This window comes from Cygnus atratus, chromosome 13 (genome assembly GCF_013377495.2).
Source record: "Cygnus atratus isolate AKBS03 ecotype Queensland, Australia chromosome 13, CAtr_DNAZoo_HiC_assembly, whole genome shotgun sequence".
NCBI lineage: Eukaryota > Metazoa > Chordata > Aves > Anseriformes > Anatidae > Cygnus > Cygnus atratus.
This window is the reverse complement of record NC_066374.1, coordinates 6822447-6842981: the sequence shown is the minus strand read 5'-3', so window position 1 is coordinate 6842981 and position 20535 is coordinate 6822447. Positions and strand designations below refer to the sequence as shown.

Below are 20535 nucleotides of genomic sequence, written 5' to 3'. Positions count from 1 at the left end.
ATGAACCCATGCAAAACTAATACTTAATAGGGAAACACAACACAGATATAGCCAAGGCCCCATTATTCACTGCTTTCAGCTCTGAATACCAAAAACATCAGACATGCTGTTGAAATGACAGTACAAGGTGGGAACCTGACCTGTGTGAAAATGCTGTTATGCTAAAATTCAACACCTTTTTTCCCCTTATAATTTCATTAAAAAAGCCAGTTACTGCTGTTGCTAAAGTAAAACAACTGAGGACTCAGATTTCACAGAACAGGTTTTCTAAGAGTAAGCCAAAATTTAACAAGCTCATGCAACCAGTCTCCCTATCTGGATTTATTTTACAGATTGGTGAAAACTAGGTCGAGACAACTATGAGTCAGCACAGCACTGCAATACGGCCCAAACAATTTGAAAAGAGCTTCCAAAACCCACCACACAAACCCAGACACTGAATTCCCGTTCCATCAGTCTATCCACTTCAATCTGGCTAACTGAAAAAACACTCCTCTATCCAACTGCAAGGGCTGAGCAGTGCCATCAATGAGAAAGGCAGGTCCTCACCATTGTTATTTAGCTGCACACCTGGCTGGCTGTTTGTGGTGGACTCACTCCCACATCTATCTGGCCAGCAGTGAATTTATCCAATTTAAAGACACCTCAGAAGCTTTTCTTTTAGCAGACTGATGAGGTCCTGCTCTCCTTTTCTGCACCCCTTAACCATGTGCTATGTTTTAGTAGCGCAGACTTCTGTGGGCAGGGCAGTCAGTTGGTATACAGAATACAAGAGGTGACACAGCATGATTCTGAGCATTACTCCAGCTCCAATATTCATGAAGTATTGATGAAAGGATAGGTAGAGCAGACAAAGCTTCTAGACATGTCAAAACACAGGGTGAGGTTCCGAGACTCTAACGCCAACCGCGTGCAGATACACCAGGTTCGTAGCACCACTGCAGCTGGAGGCAGTCAGCCCCCTCCTCATAGAGCCTGCTGTACTTGCTGGGATGAACTGGGTTAGAAAGAGGTGAGGACTGCATTACAGTTACTTGCAACTTGAAAAAATGGAAAGCCTTCGTGAGAACTGAAGATTGTGCACTGCATCTGCAACAGCTAAATCAGTGTGAGTCTGGGTGGGGGTGCCCAAGGAAATTAAATACCCTCCCGAGGTGCCTTCAGTACCTGGGTTTGTAAAATGAGCAAGCCTGAAGAAAACACTCAGAAGGCGAAGACTGCATGAAGGGAAACATATGAGACAAATGCGCGATACTCCCCACATTTGCATTTAATCAGTCTTACAGACACCCTGCGAATACCAAGCATCTTACTCTTCCTGACACTATCTGGTCTTAGGATACATGAACTAGATGATGATAGCATATTGTATCTGATCAATGCTTCTCACGTCAAACCACTTAACCTACAGTTAAGAGCACTGAAGAACACTTTTGAAGTGTAATTTCCATCATTTCACACAAATTCAGCTGGGAGACTACCTCATTACTCACTCTCCATCATGGTGCAGTAGGAACACCAATAACCCATAAAAGTATTTTGCAACTCTGGAACAGGAACTAAACCCATACGTACACGTGCTGAATGCTGAGGCCTCACACGCTGCTCTCATAAAAGCTATGGCTACACTGAGGCTTGGCTGTGTGCGTATACGGAAGGAGAACCAGGATCCTTGGCAAGCAGGCCTGTTTGGTTTTTATTTTACAAGCACACCCGGCATTTCTTTGCAGAGCTGCACCAGCATTTTCCTTGTAGGCCTTCCCCACAAATTACAGCCCGTCGATTTGCCCCTAATTAGCAGCATGGGACCGAAAGGCTCCTGCGGGAGCCGCCGCAGTCCCAGGCCGCCTGTCTCACCCCAACCCCCGGCGGCTCGCTGGGCGCCCCCGGTGCCTTCCCCCCCCGTCCCCCAGCCCTCGGGACGGCGTCCGGGAGCCTCCCCCCCGCGGCAGCCGCCGACCTGTTGGAGTGGAAGCGGCGCAGCGGGTCGGTGCGGTGGCAGGACGAGAGCTGGCAGCCGAAGTCGCTGACGTCCAGGCAGCCCTCCTCGCTCAGGCTCCAGCTGCCGCCGCGCGGCGGGTGCTGGTGCGAGAGGAGCGGGCACGGCTCGTCGGGGGCCAGGAACTTCTCGTACGGCTCCTCGGTCATGGCGGCGGCGGGAGAAGGAGCGGGGGGATCGCCTCACGCTCCGAGCGGCCGAGCCGCAGGCGCCGCCATGGAGGGAGCGGGGCAGGAGGCGGCGGGCTCCTTCCGGCGGCGGCTGCGCCCCCTGCCGCGGCGGAGGCCCCCTCACGGGGCGGCGCTGCCATGGCGGCGGTGGCGGCGGGGAAGGCGGCGGGCGCGGCCCACGCTCACGGCGAGGGACGCGGCGGCGGCGGCTTCCTGGGGCCGCGGGTGCCCGCTGAGGTGGAGGCGATGGCGCGGGGCGTGCAGGAGGTGGGCCACGAGACCTTCCGCCGCCTCCTCAGAGGTACGGCCGGGCCGGGGGGGACCGCAGCTCTCCTGTTGCTGTCCCTGCCAAGTAATCGCGGGCTGATCGGAAAAGCTGACGGGAGCAAGAGAACGGGCTTGTTGGGGCTTGCTGAGGGGAGAGCAGCGGCTGCAGGCTGCACGGCGTGGTGCGGGGCTGCGACCCCTCTGTGCGCGTTCCTTCTGCTAACTTTCGGGCTTTTTCATCATTTGAGTCAATAAAGGGCTCAAGACATTTGGTAGTTTTTTTTTAAAAAGATTTGTCTCTAAAAAGCGTTGCTGCGCCGTGTAAGCAAAGGAAATCCTGGATGCAGGAAACCCTGGATGCTCCCTATAACAACATAAAGCAGTAAAGCTACACATAGGCAGGGGCATTTGGGACAAAAGTAAATACAGATGTGGAACCGTATTTGTTGTCCAGTGCGGGGAGGATGGAGGCCGAAACAGATGCTAGGAAACCTGACCGTCCCCTAAGCCCCGGCGTGGGTTTCAGCCAATTGTCACCCCCCTGAGGTGTGCAGTGAATGCTTCCTACCCTAGGGGGAGCACACAGCCCTTCAAAACCGAAGCTAGGGCGTGTACACGTTGCCGTACAGATTGACCAAAGTGCCCGGAGATGGGCTCCCAGGGCACTGCAGAGCTGGCGGAAGCATCCACGCGTCTTCTGCTCTCGCTGGGCTGTGATTCACAGCTTGCAGGACACAGCAGTGTTCCCTTTGAAGGATGGGTAGTGTATGAAGACATGACGGATTTCAGCAATGTCCACATTGCTCTGGCACTCGCACCAAGTTGTCTTTCTGAGGTTGTTGGAGTCACTTTTATCACTGAATAACTAATATAAAAAAATTAAATGCTGTTTCATATGCCCACTCATTTAAAGACACAAAAACTGCATATACCAGTATCTGTAGGTAATCCAGTATTGTAGGCAGTGCTAAACTGCAAGTTTGTGACTGCAGGCATCCTGTAGGAGCAAGTGACTCTCAGCAGAGAGACTCCGTTGGGACGAAGTGCTCTGCGCATGATCTAGTGAACAGGCCTCAGTGGTGATCTGTGTTTGGCTTTTCCGGTGAATTGAATCTTCTTCCTTTTTTTCAAAGGCAGTTCCTTTGTCTTAGAGCAGAGCCTTTTCCAGACAGTGGGGAAAGCTTGGTGCTAGCACCTTGTCCATCCTGGCTAATCACTGCGAAGTCTGCGCTGCAGATCGTGCCATACACATTCAGCCAGCCACATGAGTGATCCAGGACTCATCACTGAATTTGATGTGCATGTAAGAATGTGAAAAGCAAATAAAATTTGTCCAGAATCAGAAGACAGCAGTCAGTGGAACCCACCCAATATCAAAAGGAAGGCTGATAGTTTAAAACTTTTTTTTAACCATATTATTAAACTACTCTCTTAGTCTTGGCTTTTGGTAAGACTTGCTGGCCATTTTTAACTTTCTATGTTTTATTCACAGCACTAAATATGGCACATTATAAAAGACTACTCTAATTCCTCGATCCTGCAATGGGATTGTGTCAGCAATCTTTTTTTTAATCCACCATGGGGCTTCCTGTGGCTCCAGCAGTCCTTCGAGACTGATCAGAGTGCAGGACAGAGGCTGACGTGACAACAGAAATTTGTTGTTTGTATAAGCCAATTTGTATACGGAAAAACAATGAATAACTGAGTGCTGAAGACTGAGATAAACCCACAGCAGTTTCAAGTGTGTAATATTGCTGTGTGTGTTAACAGTCATTTCCTTCAAAGCTTGTATTAATCGGCAGTTGTGCGAACTATAAGACTCGAAGGTTTAGTTTTGCGTTCTTGCTCATTTAATCCTTAGTCTTTGCTGATATTGCAGGACAAATTGTGTGAGATGTTGGAGAACAGTGTTGAACTGTTTACTCGCTAGTGCTTTCTTCGGTATCAGAACTGTTAAGCTGTAAGCAGACTGGATGTGAACAATGTTGATGATAGAAGCTCATATCAGATTTGAACTCATGAGCAATGAACTTTTTTTTTTTCCATTATCCCATTGGAACCAAATTCCACAGTGAAATCATCTCCAATTTTAAAATGCAAAGGCTCAGTATGTTAAAGTTCTCTTGGTAAAGTGTTGCGAGACTGACCTTTGGTGGAGGATGATCAGATGTATTTACAGTTTGAGAGTTTGATACCAGGAAAAATGTCAGCACGCTGAGTCAAGTACGATCATAGATGTGCTTGTGTTAATGTTTGCAATCTCTGGGGCTTCCTCTTTCTAAAGGGATCTTGCATTGCTTTCTTATTCACAGTCACTGTTAATGCATTGGAAGGAAAAGACTGCAAAGAATCTGTCAAGCTGATTGCAGAAAGCACTAGTCTCTCAGAAGAGCAGCTTGCTTTCCTCATTTCTGGCATGTATACCCTTCTCCGAGAAGCTCTGAGACTCCCCTTATCGACTTTCAAACAAGAAGTAAGTTCTGGGCCTCGATAAGTTGAAGTTGTATGAATTACTGTCTAAGCCCTGTTTGCCAGGGCGGGGAGCTCCACACAGAAGTGTTGATCCAAGTTAGAGCAGTCAAAAGAAACTGCTAGAAATGTAAAGTTATTATTTTTCTTGTTGTGTAGATTTACAGAAAAAAATTATTTAGGCTCTGGGAAAGAGATTCTTCTATCTTTCTCTGCTGCAGCATCTTGTTTACTGTGCATGTTTATTTTCACTCTTAAATTAAAACCCCAAAAGAAACCACTGCAAAATGTCATTTCGCTGGCATTAACTCTCTCTCCTACCCTGTGTGTTCACACATTTTGTTTACACTTACAGACAAATATGAGAAATTGTCTGTCTTCGTAATTCTGCTGTAGAGGAAGGTGTGCGCTATGGCCAGAACAACATAGTGGGAACTGGGAGAAAGTGCTACTGCTGTTTAAGCTATGGGTGTTCTTTGTAAATATGCATACACCTGCTGTGGTCCCAACCTCTATTCCTTCTTCATAGCTATTTTCTTTGCTTTTTTGTTACCTTACCTTACACTTTTTCTTTTCTCATTTTATTTTTATGCGGATGAGCCACTCCTGACACCTCTCTCTAGTTTAAGAGATTGTTTTCATAACTCAAAATTTGCAGGAAACCTAGTGAAAGTGTGCTTTTAATATGTAGAGCATATCTTTTGCCACTTCGTTCCTGTTGTCATAGTTTAAACAAGTTACTGCAAAGCACGCATGAGAATAAGGTCACATAACTATTCTAAAGAAAAAAATATGTTCTGGATAGCTACGTAAAAGAATGGTAGGGATGCTGCTTTAAAAAATAAAGCTTTCCAAGAGATTTAGGCCTTTAAAATTAATTTCTCACAACTTAATTGAACACTTTTGGAAATTCTTCTCAAAATGTAATCTGTCATTTCAAAACTACTGGCACTTGAGACAAAACTTTTGGGTGAGAAATACCAAGCAAGTAACTAATATTAATTCAGTTGATAAGAAATCGGCTGTCATGACTACATCCTGTAAAATTTTACCTTCCTTGTCTTTCTAGGTTTTTAAGGAAGACCTAAAGGAGCTCAGGTATGCCTGTTTTTTCCATGTTTTTTTTTTTTTTTTTTTTCACAACTTTTATGTAACTGCTACCCTAAATCAACTTTTTTACACAACAAACTTGGTATAGAAATTACCTGTAAATAACACACAATACATCTGTTGCCAAATGTCACATGAAGCCAAAGGAAAAAAACAGGTGTTGTGTAAGACTTGATTTAGCACTGAGCATGAGCAGTAAATTTCACATGCTGGGGAGATTGGTCTAATTTAGCCTGTAATGTAGGTTATGCAAATGTGAGTGACCTTCTCTTTGCCATCCCCACCTTGCCCTGCAATATGTTTTAACGTGTTTGGTTAAGACAGCGATAACATTTCAGAAGCTAAGAAACTGCCCTACTTTTTTTTCTTCTTTGAAAGGCCAATGATATAACCCTCATGAAATCCTACCACCTTGTTCAGCTATGATCTCTCCTTCCAATTACCCCTCAAAGCATAACATTTGTTACAGTGACTACAGAGTCTGTTCGGAGTATCTCTGAATAGAAGTACATATCCTAAAAACCAGACATCAGATACTAATAATCTTTATAGGATTTTCCCAGATTTCCCTATCCAGTGGTAACAAGAGAATAACAGCAGTTGATGTTTTCATCTATAGAGAAACTTGTGCACCAAGGCCCAAATGTTTTAAAATGTTAACTTCCTGCAATTTTTTGCATTCTGATCGCTACCTAGGAGATACAGCTATGTTTCTAATTCTTTCTTTTCTCCTTATTTGTCCATTATCCTGCAAATCAGCTTCCTCCTCAGACTCTGTTCTGCAGAATCATAAGCGTAAGTTGCTTTATGAGCAACTTAAGGTTGTAAAAATTTGATGGATGTAATCAGTGTCTAATTGGTGAGAGGTGTAATTGAGGCCATGGTGAAAGGTGCCTTGCTTGTTGATATAATTTTGTCTGCAGCTCAGTGCTAGAGTCTGTCCTTTCGTCTTGTGAGCTGAAATGCAAGCTGCTTCCTCTGGTATGTTACAGAGTTCACACCCAGGTTAAAGCAGGTCAGTAAGAAACTGATGACTTTCTTTTGACCCAGTGGGAGTTGGTGTATTCTGAGGTGCACACAGAATGCATTCAGTGTGGTTAAGGAATAATGAAGAACTCTAAAATCTCTGTGCTGAGTTCTTTGGGGGTGGGTGAATATTCTTCTACTGAACAGTAGAGAAAGTAGGTATACAGGAGTGTCAGAAGTCACTGGCTGGGCTGGCTGTGTACACTGTGTCCAGAAATACAGGCTCCCAGGCTACTGTCCTTGTCAGCTGACCACACTTTAATGCCTTACACTTTTGTATTTGTTTGCTTTTCTTACTTTATGGACTATTCATGGCCATATGAAGATGCTTTTTGGTCTGAATGATCTTTTCTTTCTCGTTATCTTGCTAAATCTTGTGTATTTTGTTGATCTGGTTAATGTGACTGACATAGCAACAATATTCAGGTAACTGTATTTGTGCTGCTTGCACTCACATGTTTTATGTGCTGCTCATTGTTGCTCATATGCTCCCATGATTCTCAGAGGTTATTTGGATTCTTCCAAACTTCTAACTCTGACATTCTTTTTTTCTTGTGAGTAGCTTTCCTCGCTTTGTGGATAAACTTTTAGAAGAGTAAATAGCTCATTCTACTCCCAAGTTATGGTACTTAGTAAATTTGTTAGCACCTTCGATTCCTATGGGAAATGTCATTTCCTAGTTTCCCAATGCAGTCGGGTCTGGTGGTGAAATACCTGCATGATTTAAGGCACCTACTAATTACATTGAGACATTTATCCTTCTGCATTGACTCCTGTGGGTCATCCTGTGATCATGTGCACAAAGAACACGTGTAATCAGTTGAACAGCAATGTCTTGGCATTATTGGTACCAAGTGTTTGGACAGGTATTTTGCATTTTAAGGCAGAAATTTTGCTTTTTTCCTTTTTTTTTCTTTGGTCATATCTTCTTTTAAGAGGATTGAGATCTTAGCCAGGTTACCTGTTTTAACTTCTCATGCATTCTGTTTTGTTCCTTTCAGTGTTCCTGTTCAGTTTCTGTTTTGTTCCTTTCAGTGAAGCTGAAGATTGGCCTAGTTCCATGCACATAAAGTCTTGTAATTCTCAATTTCCTGGTGATGCAGCTGGTCTTGGCTTCTAGTTTTGTCGGAGACTGAGGCTGGGAGACATGCCCACTTGTGATTAATTAGATCTGTGCTACTGGTTTCACAGGGTTGTCATCCCATATCCCATATTTTTTTTGGCTTGACTGGCTGGCTCAGTCAGTGAGAATAAAAATCACACTAAATTGTGGGTGCTATTTTCTCCTTCCCTTCTATATTTTTGATATAATTTGGTAATTTTGATATAATTTGGTAATTTTGAAATATTTGATATATATTTCTCCTTCCCTTCTATATATTTGATATATATATTTGTGTATATATATATATTCTATATATTTGATGTATATTTGATAACTTTATGGCTCAGGCCAGTAACGTGGGATTGAGACATCCTTCCACCTTCTTCCTTGCCCTTTGAGTCCCATCCTCAGAATGTTTCTTTGAAAACTGCTTACCACCTGTAGCTCAGGCCTGAGCTGTGCCATGTTCTGTGTCTGATCTGCTTAGTGTGTGACTGGTCTAGTGTAAGCTGCTTGAGCCAGGAACAGAATTTGCAGCAAAATCACTAACTGCATAGCAAAAATAATGCAAGCTCATAGGTAGCGTTAATGCTTCTATTTTAGTAACATGTGCTCTTACATTCAAGTAAGTGTTGTGATAGTTATCATAATAATCATATTACAACCCCCTTTCTCCAGCTATGCCACTACATACGGAGGCTATTTGGTCATCATCAGCATGGATTAATGATATGTTTGCACAGATAGTATAGGTAATGTTTGCAGAAGTTGTCTTGTCTCTTCTGTTCTGAAAGACACCTGCAGCTGAAAATCACTGCCTAGTCCCTCCTCCTCAATTTCCAGCTTGCCTCAGATAACTAGCTTACTAATACTACTCCACGCAGTTTTATCCAAGTACCATTTAAAAACATGTTTTAACCCCACTTCTTCCTTTAAGGATTCAAACTCTAATAACTGCCATTTCATTTTCCCACTGTGTGAGTTGATGAGTTGATTTTTTTCCCATCGTTAGACACTATAAACCCTTTAGGACAGGTAACTTCTTTGTTTGCTTTGATTGTCTTTGATAGACTGCTGTGTATCTCAAGGGACTGGTGAGTAATGTCTCAGGGCACTGATTCATGTTGAATGTTGGATTTAAGTGTGGCAGCTGGAGCGGTTACTTCTTCCACTTGTTCAACTTGCTTCACTGTAGGAGGTTACTGTCCCTGTGGCAAAGGCAGCTGAATGGATAGTGTTTGCTCTGCAGTCTTTGCAGTTCATGGCCTGATACATTGAACTGAAAATCAACAGCAGCTTGTTTGTAAAGCAGCAGCAGCATCAGGGGAATGGTGAAGTAGTGGAGAGGCAAAAGGCAGATGGAGTGTGAATTATTGTATTCAACTCATTCTCGTAGTCCCAATAAATTTATGCTTGTCTTCCCCATGTTAAATATACTCCTTTTGTAAGTGCTCTTAGCTACAAGGACCCCTGTTTTTACTTTCGAGTAAGCAAGTAATTCTGTCTTGTTTCCATTATACTTCAAGGTGAAAGTGAAATGAAATGTTTAGGTTTGGGATTTCTTAAAGCATTCCTTGATGGTCTGCCTTCTGCACTTGTCAGAGCGATCAGCAAAACTTTTCTTTAGTGAGAAAAGTTAGGCAAATACGGGGTTCTTTTGAAACTCATTGTTACAATTTTTTGTAGGACAGGAGGATGCAGTACAGCTTTTAGGGTTCTTTTAAAAACAGTGGCTGTTATTCCGAGAGCCTAGACTGAATCAATACTGAAGTGCTTACGTAAGAGCTGATGGCAATTTTAAGCAATGGAAGATGGAAAATGTTGACACTGTATTTGTGTTCTGCAATAGTTATTTTGTAGCTAAGCCCATTTATTTGTGGTTACAAAACACTTAACTGTTCTGTATTGCTGTTTTCTTTAAGGATACCAGAAGATTTCATCACGGACTTTTCCAGTATTGTCTTTGGTAACAGGTTAGTATTTTCATGTATCATGCATTGTGCAACCCTGCTGGCTGACCAAGTCCCAGACCTACTGAAGAAACAGCAAAATTCTCTAAATGCATGAGAACAAGATTTGCCCCATTATTTTGGTTCAGTATAAACTTCTGTCCATCATGTGTAGCAGTAAATAGCTTTCATAGCATTTTTCAATTTTTTCTGTGATCATTGCCAGTCAATTTTTGTAATATTCTATATCCTCTGTAAGGTGCATCAATACCTACAGATGAAAAGTGCAATGCAGAATTAAGTGTTTTTATCATCATTATCATTGCAAGTTAGAGCAAAAGTGAAAGACTTGCCTTGTTGACAGGAAAGCTACACACAGCCTTTTACATGCTGTGGCTTGTGGAAGCTTTCTCAGATAGCATTTAATCAAGTGATAACGTACAGCTGAATTCATACTGGGTGCCTTGATGATACATATGAGGTAGCAACTGCTCTGCTAGCTGTTATTCATTCACCAAGCAATATACCTCATTAGCTCCAGAGGGTGTACTAATCAAAAAGTTTTTTAAAAGGCTTTCTCTGCTGTTCCTTTTAGGACTTCCTTTTTTTTTTCTCTGTATGGTTCTCTACTCAAACATATCTATCTCCTTCTATATGTGGAAACTGCTTCATCTCCTTGCATATGCAAAGCTTTCCTCCTTGAGCGGTGAGGTCACTCAGCACATAGCATCACTGACCTAGAGCTGCTTCACATATTCTGCACAGAATACTGATAGTTTTAGTTGTGGGATTTCAGTTAGCCTTGCAAGGGTCTGAATGCTGCTACCAAAATTCAAAATATTTTTAATTTCCTTGCTTAAGATCTTGGCTTAAAAGTTATGGTTCTTGGAGTAAAAATAAATACAGCGTTCTCATCTTTTCTCTGCTATTCCGTTTGAATTATAGGTGTTAAAGAATGCAAAATTCATGGTTGCAAAGTGGAAATATTGTTTGCAGTGGAGAAAAGATAAATTTAGATGTCATTTGAAGCATGCATGATTGTCTGTTTTCTACTGTGAAATCACGATGCTGGAAAAATTAGCTTTTTCTCATTTCAAAAGCTGTGATTATCCAGTACAATCTTGCTCTGTGTTTTGAGACCAGAGAAGAGCACCTTGGATTTGATTTCTAGACAGATCTGCTTTTATCATCTTAAATGTAGCACTGAATCATACATATGCTTATTGAGTTGTAAATACATATGATTGTGATGGTAAGAGAAGGATCAGCATCTGATCAAAAATTCAGCATGAGCTAGATAACCCAGAAAAATCAATTTCAGAGGTTTTTAATACTTTTCCTGGCATCTTATCCTATTTTTGCCATTTTGTTCATTAAACAACTCTGAAGTGCTAGAAATTTAACATTCTTAATTCTGTGTCCCCATAGTTCCATCAAACTATATAGACTGAAAGGGAAGATAAACTTGGCACTTTGATGCCATAAAAGAACTGCATGAAATTAAAACTTTTTTTTCAAGGGAAAACGTAGCCATAATTTGTCCTTCTTTGAATATTTATAATAAATGTACTGCACTTTTTTTTAATAGAGTAGCTTTAGTTTCTACCAGGAGTGGGCATTCTGCATGCCATCTGACAGTGTTTGACACATACCAGTTTATACTCTTCTCCCTGTTCAGTGGCCTGCTAGGCTACGTTGTTACCTGCATCTGAAACCATCCCAAATTTTTCTTCAGTTTTGATACTGTTAGGTCTGTTGCTGCTCCAAATTCTCTAATGTTCCCTCTTCGATTGCTCTAGTGCGGCCTTTGGCAGGTGACGTTCTTGTCAGCAGGTATATCAGCCTTCCCAAGTGTAATTTGGATGTTCTCTAATTGATCCATATTGCTTTACTCTTTCTAACTTCTGTCTTATGCACTATGTGCTGACAGTATATTGCAGCTGTTGGCACAGAGAGTTTCTGAAATGTAATTATATTTCTTTGGTGTTGGATACAAGGTCCATTGAGTATCTTCTGCTCCATTTTGCTCTTCCTTTTAGAAACCGATGGCTTGATGTAGGGCCTATACAATTTCTGTATGTATGCTGGCCACTATGCGCATTCTGTCATCCTTACAGGATTCTTTCAGTTCAGTTGTGATCCTGTCCAAGCTGGAAAGGTGCTGACAGAAGCTGAAACAGAGCTATAAAAGCTGCGACTCTTTCTGAGGGAATGGTATTGAAGTACAGTCCAGTTTAGCCACAGAATTGACATATTTTAACAATATTGAGAAATTTCATCTCTGTCTGGACATTGCTGATCTTTCCCATCACCGCTAACTAGAACACCTTCCTGTTATCCCTGCTCGTTCTTTGCCCAAAATACCCGTGTTGCACTGAATGGACTGTCCTCCATTGAAGGGAGTTAGCATGTCTTAAGGAAGCGGCAGCAGTCTGTCTATTTTTAGGCAGTCCCCAAATTAAGCAATACTCTGGCAGCAACTCACCACTGAGAGAAAGGCCTGTTCTTATTGTCTAATCCTGCTAATGACCATTCCAGACTGGCTCCTGACGGTTGCACCCAGTTGTGGTGACCTATTTCTAGTAGTAGTACAGTGAGTAAGGACCAGCTGATCTCTTTTCTCTGCTCGTTACTTTGCCATACTATTAGGGATGTGTGTCACTTCTGCCCAGCACTCCCCAAAAAAAGGATAAATTCTTTCTTATGTTGCTTTTGCAACATGCAAGAGTATTGAAGGATTTTAGCCTGTCTGTGTTTTGTACCTTATCAAATCACTAATCTTTCTTGGCAGTTTCTAAAGGCACCAGCTAATTTGCACACAAGAGGCTGAGTAGGGATGTTAGACTATCATTCCTACAGTCCTTGGTTTGTTCAGAGAGGATTCCTTTCTGATGTAAAGACTGTAATTAGATTATGTCTAGCACCATGGATAAAGGATGTAACATTTCTTATCCTGCCCTTAGTAGGAGTAGCTTTGAAATGTACTGTAAATAACTGCCAGAGACATGGGATGCTTAACCAAAAAAAAAAGCAAAGAAAAAAATAAACCTATTTGGTAAGTAACACACAGGTCCAGACTAGCTCCCTAAAGGACCAGTGGAGTGATCTCAGTCTGAAGGTATTTCTCTATGCATAGCTAAAAACGGATGGTTGTTATGTCTTTGTATCAGATTTGGCTTGTTTACTTACCCAGAGCTTAAGATGCTATTAAAATTTTAAAGACTATCAACCATCTGAAGTTTAATCAATGTCAACTGTATTTCCTCCCAGAAATAAACTGAGGCTTAATGAGCCTGATTCTTCCTGCAATGAGTAATAAAGGCAGGCTGGGCTTTCTTAAACACTAGTCTAGACAAAAGTCATGAAGGTGGTGCTGGGGCTGGCAGTGAACATCACATGAAGAATTTGGAATTTGTAAAGCATCCTGGATTAGTAAGAACCACTGTATGGTTTTATTTTTAAGGTATGCTTCAGAGTACACACTAATATCATCATATTTAAAGCACTGCTGCTAGCTAATGCTAGATGCTTTCTGCTGAAGGAGCACAGTGAGCTTATTCCAACTTTCTGGCTTGAGGCATCTGTCTTCTGTTTCTGCTGGATTTGCATGAAGATTTATTTCCAGATCCCTTTCCATACCCCTTAGAGTTGCATTAGAATTGAAATAATAGATATGCCAGCCACCATGATGACTCTTCCTAAACTCTATAATGACCTGAGTTTACTGGAATTACACAGAGTAGCTTTGTCTGTCTCTCTCTCTTTTTTTTTTTAAAAAAAAAAAAAAAAAAAAAAAACAGTGACGATATTTAAGCACAGGAAAATGGGTACTCTGAGCACAGCCATCTCAAATACACAAAACCTCAACCCATTCAAACCTCTTGGGACACCCGTGCAGGTTACTGAGCACTGGAACAGGTTGCCCAGAGAGGTTGTGGATTCTCCCTCCTTGGAGATACTCAAAATCTGTCTGAATGTGGTTCTGACCAACCCGCTGTAGGTAGTTCTGCTTGAGCAGGGGGTTAGACCAGATGACCTCCAGAGGTCCCTTCCAACCTCAGCCTCTCTGTGCTATCTCTCTACATGAGTATATATGGACAAGAGAAACAAGCTCTAGACAGGTTTGTTCTGGGGAGTCTTATTTTACTTTCAGATGTATTGTTGCTTTTATGAATTTGCATTGCAGTCTCCTGTTTCTGATTTACTCTGTAGGCGTCCTGTTTCTGAAGGCACAGCTCTGATGCAAGGAAGTAGGCTGCCAAATGTCCAGGACTTCAAGTGGAGAGTGGATGTAGCTATATCCACAAGGTAAAAAAGAGAACTCTGCATGACCACAGAAAAGATTTGTCCAAGGTTAAACTGACTTCTTGTGCTGCTTAAAATGTTAATGGTGTTAAAATGTATCTTGCTGTTAGGGATTTGCATGTAGCATTAAATGGCAAGATAAGGAGGGAATGTTTTGACCAGTGTATAAGTCAGTTTATATACAAAAGGGTATTGCTGTTATGCGGACTTGTCAACATGCTGCTGTCTCTACTTTCTACTAATATTTTTTGATGCTGCATATTTGTTATGAGCTCTAAAACTTGTGTGCTAGAAACATTTAACTCCAAGTTTGAGTCTCTGTTTCAATATTTTAAAACTTGATGGAGCTGATAAAACTCCACAGGTCCTCACTGATGATGGAAGCAGTTAGATGGATTGAGCCTCAAGCAGCCAGCCAAGCTCTCAGTTGCACTGGAGTATGGGACGGAAATTGTCTCTTCAGTTCTCAAGTAGACTATCATTTGTGTGTAGCACACGTTAAATAAAAGGACTTTCCATAACTCTTGAGTCTGCTGTAGATTCGACAGAGAGGCTTCAGAACAGCAGCGTCGCACTGCCATAGTTATGCAATTGGTCATCGATCTGCCTGCTAGTTCCTTTCACAAAACAGGAATAAAGGCCTCTGTGATCATCCTGTCGGTGCCTGCAGTGAACAGCTTCTTGCCATCTGCCACGGCATAGGCAGCTAGGGGATGGATCTTTGGCTAGAGCCAAAGAGTCTTTCTGAAACCAAGGAAAAAGGCTCTTAAGTGGAAATTGTGATGGCCACGAGCTGCTAGTTCAAGTGACTCTCAGATGAGCAGTGCTGTAAGCCCCACACAGGTATCATGATGCAGAAAAATCTGCACCTATAAGAGAACAAAACGTACAGATAACAATCCTCAGGCACAATGCTTGCAAGCTGCAGGCAAATCCTGTGATTGCTTTCCAAACAACACAGGAGCAATGCATTATCCTTTTCTATTTTCCTTCCTCTTGTTTTCCTTTCCAGTCAATCTCCCCTTGGGAATTCTTGTTTATCATCCAGCAACAGCCTCTGTGAAGAGGCATGGCTCCTGGCTGTAATGCCTGTCAGTACCTGAGCAGGTTTTGGCAGGATCTGTTGATGGGAAGCTGCACAAGAATGACTCATTTCCCCTCTTTGGGTCATCAAGTAAAATAAAGAGCAACCCACAAATTTAGGATGGAGACTGGGAGAACTTAGTTCCCCAAATGAGACAACAATTGAAATTACAAAGGATTGGAAATGGTTAATGCAACATAGGAAAATGCACCAAAAAAAAGTGTGCATTAGTGCTAGCAGTACTTGGTCAGCTCTTATCCCTATCACAGTTCCACTAAACTGACAGTTATGTAAAATGAAAATGCTCCTAAGCTTGCCATTATTAAACTATTGACATTTTTTTGGTCTCAATACTGAGGCAAATTGGAGAGACGTCTGTGTTTATGAGTTTCCAACCAGCCAGGTACGTGACTCTGTAATAGAAATTACTCATGTGTTCTATGTAAAGCCTGTATGAACATCTTAAATTGTTAGCGTACAATGCTATACTCATCACGCTGCTGCTGTCTATTGTTGTAGTGCTAATAATGTAAATAATTTCAGTTCACTGGCCCGTGCACTTCAACCATCCATTTTAATGCTGATGAAGCTTTCAGATGGGACAGCTCATCGCTTTGAAGTAAGTCTGATTGCCACAATAAATAGAAAAGAAACCATTTAAAGTTCTTTTTAGAAAGTTGAATTACCATTTAAAACATTAAAGCTTTTGTAAACAATGCATTATCGTTGGTTGGTTTGTTCTTTCCTCCATGTTCAGTGTTACCACATACAACACAAACAAATGCCAGTTAAAAACATTTCGTACCTTGTTCCTACTCACATTTTGCTGCAAATTCATTTGGTAGAAGAATGTTATACAGAAAAGCACTGTTGCATAATACCTGGTTTGATTAAAAATTACAGTTTTGATATCAACTCTAACCTTCAGACCTGATGATGGCTTTGAGAGGAGAAAAATTACTGTGTAGTGTATATAATATATGATGCACTACTAAACCTCCTACCTGGTGAAACATTCTCTTCTGTGGCAAAAGTAGTTTTGTTTACTTCAGATCTTGCTGCTAGAAAGTGAAAAAACTTCTTTGCTTTTTACCTCAGAATTAGTCAGTGGCAGCATTTATGACACTGTACGTAATTGCTTGCCAGAAAATGGCATAAACCCTTCCATATTTTTAACCTTTGAAAAGGAACGCTATTTGTTCTATAAATAACGTGGTAGTGCATGCAGGATTTCAGTGCACAACAGGCGTTGTTACATTTGAACTCTAAAGATTTTGGCTTCAGTTCATGCATTAGTAGTAGTCTGGAGGAAGCACCAAAGCACAGAGGGCTGAAAGAGGTGGACTGGTTTCAGTGTTACGTTTCACCAGAAGACAGCTGTTGAGGAAGGCATAAATTCTGTGCTACATTGCAAAGTGTTGGGGTGTCACTTCACAGAAGATCAAATTCACTTCTCTGTGGATAGTCCTTCTCAGAGCAGCCTGTAGCCCTGACCGAGGTCTTCCGTGGAACTTAAGTGATGCCAGGGACTTCAGGTTAACTCTTTACAGCGTGGTGAATTTCACTTAAGAGAATAAAAACTAGCATGTACTCTTAACTGTTTTGATTTGGGGCTTTGTTTCCTTTTAATGTCAAGTCTTGATGGTGTGATTCATGGGGTATTTTGGTTTGGGGAAATTTTGTTGTTGTTCTGGTTTGATTTTGTTGTTGTTTTGTTTGTTTAAGTCAACAGAAGACACAGTGCTGGAGCTATTCTGCAGTGGAGATGTGCTGCTGTGCCTGTCCAGTGCGTGCAGAAGCACAGATATCTGATAGCAAATAGTATGCCTCCCTCTTAAAATCAGCATTTTGCTGCTGCTTAGACCTGAATACCAAAGATCTGTCTGTAAATAGGATTTCTGTATCTGATGAGCGGTCTTCCCAAAGTTAGTGACTTATTGAGGGTTTTGATTCAAGATACCATATGCAAGTAAACATAGTCCTTACCTCTTCAGTTTCCTTTCATTCCAACATGTACTGAATGTCCTGTTAACTAACAGGGCTTATGTAAGATGATAAGTCCAGAAGATAATTCCATTATGAACAATTTTAAAATGCACATGCCACTGGGAGAAGTTGCACTGTTTGGTCTCCCGGCCTTTTTCTAAGCACACTAGTTTCTGATGATGAAGATTTTTAAAAAGCATTTCAAGTTTTGTGGTATATATGTCAAAAATGCATTTTATACATTCCTGATACATATGGGAATTGTTAATCAGATGCTGGATTCCTCTCACATAATTGATATCTGTGCTACAGTGGGTAGCACAGATAGGACTGAAGGACCCTGTGCCTTCAGTGTAGACAAAGTAGAGCAAATTAGCCAGTGCTCTGCAGAGCAGCCTGGGACTGTACCCATGTGAGTACATCTGTCCCCCCAGTCTGTGCCTGTGCTCAGATGTATTCTCAGAAGGGTCTTAAAAGCACTAAATAGACTTCCATCCATTTGGCTTGAAATGTTAAAGGAAAGTCCATTAGTCTTCTGTCTTCTCCCGCTCCTCCAAATGATGAATCTCATCCAATGAAATAAGGACCATGGGCACCATTGTTGCATGATCCGTAGAGAGCAGACATTGCCCTTCCGTAACCTGATTTTACCTCTTGGCCTTTGAAAAGCTGATCTCCTTAGCCTGGAAGCTTGTGCATAAACAAATGCCTGCTGTCCACTTGTCCAGTTAGTTTTGCAGCATTTACAATGCTGAATTGCAGCACATAGCTTTTGCTGTCTAAGGCTGTCTTCTTTTTGAAGATACTATCTCATTAGCTTCTTAATAGCCTAATTTATGAAACTGACCGTAAACTTACAGTCAATGTAGACAACCATAAGGCCTCTTCTGTGTTTGAGCAGTTAGTCACCATTAATCCTTTGTAAAACCACATTTTAACCAGGACTAGGTGGCAAGATAAGGAAACACACTGTTCAGTTTGAATGTTCATTAGTTAAATAGTCTTTTTGTGGTAATATCCTCATAAGTGACACTATAATTCTTTTGACTCCTCTCTACCACCTCATGTCTTTATCATCTGATGCAAGTGTTAGCTGAGTTAATCTGGAACTCAAGGCCTCTTGTTTTGGATGTGCTATTTGCAAACTGAAGATATATCAAGACCCACGTAAAAGTACAGGCTCGAAGAATTTGTGTTTGAGACCTGTAAGCATCTTGGGAAGTCATGTTTATATAGTAGTTGCTTCAAGGAAGATTAAATCTAGTTTGATCTTCTATTCTCTGCTAGTTGGCACCCACAAAACCCCATCAGTTTGGCACATCAGGATAACAGGGAAGTTGAGTCTGAGATACAACACATCTGAAAACATCTAGTATAAAATCGGGGAGTTGCAACTACAACATAACTGGATTTTTATACCCAGAGCATTGCCTCGCATAGTTCTTGGAGCATTTCAAAAGGAAATTCACCCAAATAATCAGAATTATTATGGTTGTGACCATGCTGTAAAAATAACTTTGCAGAGAGGGTGACAGAGAAGCACGTGTTTGTGTAGGTTAAATATTTTGAATTTAATTAATTACTTTGAAAATTTTAACCTCACAGTGTAAGAGGAATTTGATGGCAACAGTTCTTTCATTGACACTTCAGTCTAAAAAGTATATGGTCTGCTGTTCTCCTCTGGCTTTGACAGTAGTGGAGACTTGGGGCAGGTCCTTAGTTAACTAAGCAAATGATTTTTGTGCATGGCTTTCTGTGCTGCTTTATTACACTGATCCACTTCCATAAGTTGATGGTGAAGAGCTTTTTAATGACAAATTGCTCTTCCTTATGAAAAAAAAATCTCATCCACTAGTAGTCCTTGCCTGCTTTCAGCAATGTGTATTAGTGCACAGTCTTCTTCGCTCTTGAGGTCGTTGCTGGATCCCTCTCTTGCTTGGAGGCTTGATTCCTTTCTCCTGCAAGTTTTTCAAGGAAAATATCTGGAATTTGTTGCTTGAGAATTCTGTAGACTACACAGTCTTCCAGATCTCTTTATCTTTCTGTCCAACCCATGACTCTTACTTCACCCCAGCAGCCATCTGTTGACATTCTTAAGTATTTCCTTTCTCACATCATATAGTATAGAAAATGTACTGTGTAGGTGTTATTTGATTTTTTTCCGCTCTTCTCCTCTTTATAAAAAGAGGAATTATAAAAGATGATTTATTTGAATTAACTTATTTTTATTAATCTCAAATCCTTTGTCTGAAGTTTTAAAAAAAACAGCTGAGAGATTGGGCTGCTGCTGTGGAACGTTCGGTATCCATAGGCATGCCCTATGCAAAGTTTCTAACCTGAATCATGTTTTCTGACCTAAGTGTTCTGTTTCAGGTGCCAGTTGCAAAGTTTCAGGAGCTGAGATACAATGTTGCCCTTATACTGAAGGAAATGAATGATTTGGAGAAAAGAAGCATATTGAAGATCCAGGACTGAACACTTCTAAATCGGGAGTTTACAGAACAGATCCGAAACCCTCAGTGAATTTTGTGAATGGTAAAGCAGAGGACCATCACCGCTTTGCCTGTCTGAAGTGCAATGTAGCATTTATGATGTCTGTTGTAAATATTTTTTCAAGTCAAGTGTTAAAAGCACAAGCTCTTTTCTTAAGACTTAAAAACAAAAAATATATTGATGGAAAAAGTATAATCCTATTTGTGACCATTTTTGCATGATTCATCAAAACATTTTTAAATAACTGTCTTAATAGATGTAAGAACCATTTCTTCCTGATTATGATTCATCACTCTAATTGTTTTTGAAAGCCTGCTCCCAGAAGCCCCATCAATGTGTATCAGAAGAAAGCCCTGCAATGTCTCAAATAAAAAAAAAATAAAAATAAAAAAAAGCAACCCACTGCTGTGCCGTAATACAACAAATGTGAAATTGATTGAGTTTGGCATAAGTAAAATTGCTGTCTGCCTTCTTGGTAAGTGACTCAGATATAGGTACAGATATTTAAAAGCTAATTTTGAAGAAAATTGTAAGCCTGGGGACCAAGAAAGAAGTATGGATTGAACTTCTAA

At 41.2% G+C, this 20535-nt stretch overlaps 2 protein-coding genes across 4 annotated transcripts in view; one reads left to right on the top strand and one right to left on the bottom strand.

Moving 5' to 3' along the window:
* The window catches only part of FAM199X (family with sequence similarity 199, X-linked), a 65698-nt gene that overhangs the window by 9735 nt on the left and 35428 nt on the right, over positions 1-20535 (bottom strand). Inside the window, exon 1 of one of the 3 annotated variants that reach the window (XM_035541275.2) lies at positions 1961-2279. The exons of the other annotated variants lie outside the window; for them this stretch is intronic. Coding sequence (XP_035397168.1) covers positions 1961-2148 — 188 coding nt within the window. The 5' untranslated portion in view covers positions 2149-2279. Of the gene's footprint in view, positions 1-1960; positions 2280-20535 lie in introns of those variants that run through there. 3 annotated transcript variants of the gene reach the window in all.
* Positions 2278-20357, top strand: COMMD5 (COMM domain containing 5). Its single transcript, XM_035541277.2, has 7 exons — positions 2278-2470; positions 4749-4909; positions 5975-6003; positions 10069-10119; positions 14308-14403; positions 16028-16103; positions 19844-20357. The coding sequence occupies exons 1-7, from the start codon at positions 2308-2310 to the stop codon at positions 19943-19945; spliced, it is 678 nt and encodes a 225-aa protein (XP_035397170.1). The 5' UTR covers positions 2278-2307; the 3' UTR covers positions 19946-20357.

Coding starts and splice junctions, on each gene's coding strand:
- COMMD5 (XM_035541277.2), top strand. CDS start 2,308: ATGGCGGCGGTGGCGGCGGGGAAGGCGGCGGGCGCGGCCCACGCTCAC. Junction 2,471..4,748: donor CTTCCGCCGCCTCCTCAGAG/GTACGGCCGGGC, acceptor TCTTATTCACAG/TCACTGTTAATGCATTGGAA. Junction 4,910..5,974: donor TATCGACTTTCAAACAAGAA/GTAAGTTCTGGG, acceptor TTGTCTTTCTAG/GTTTTTAAGGAAGACCTAAA.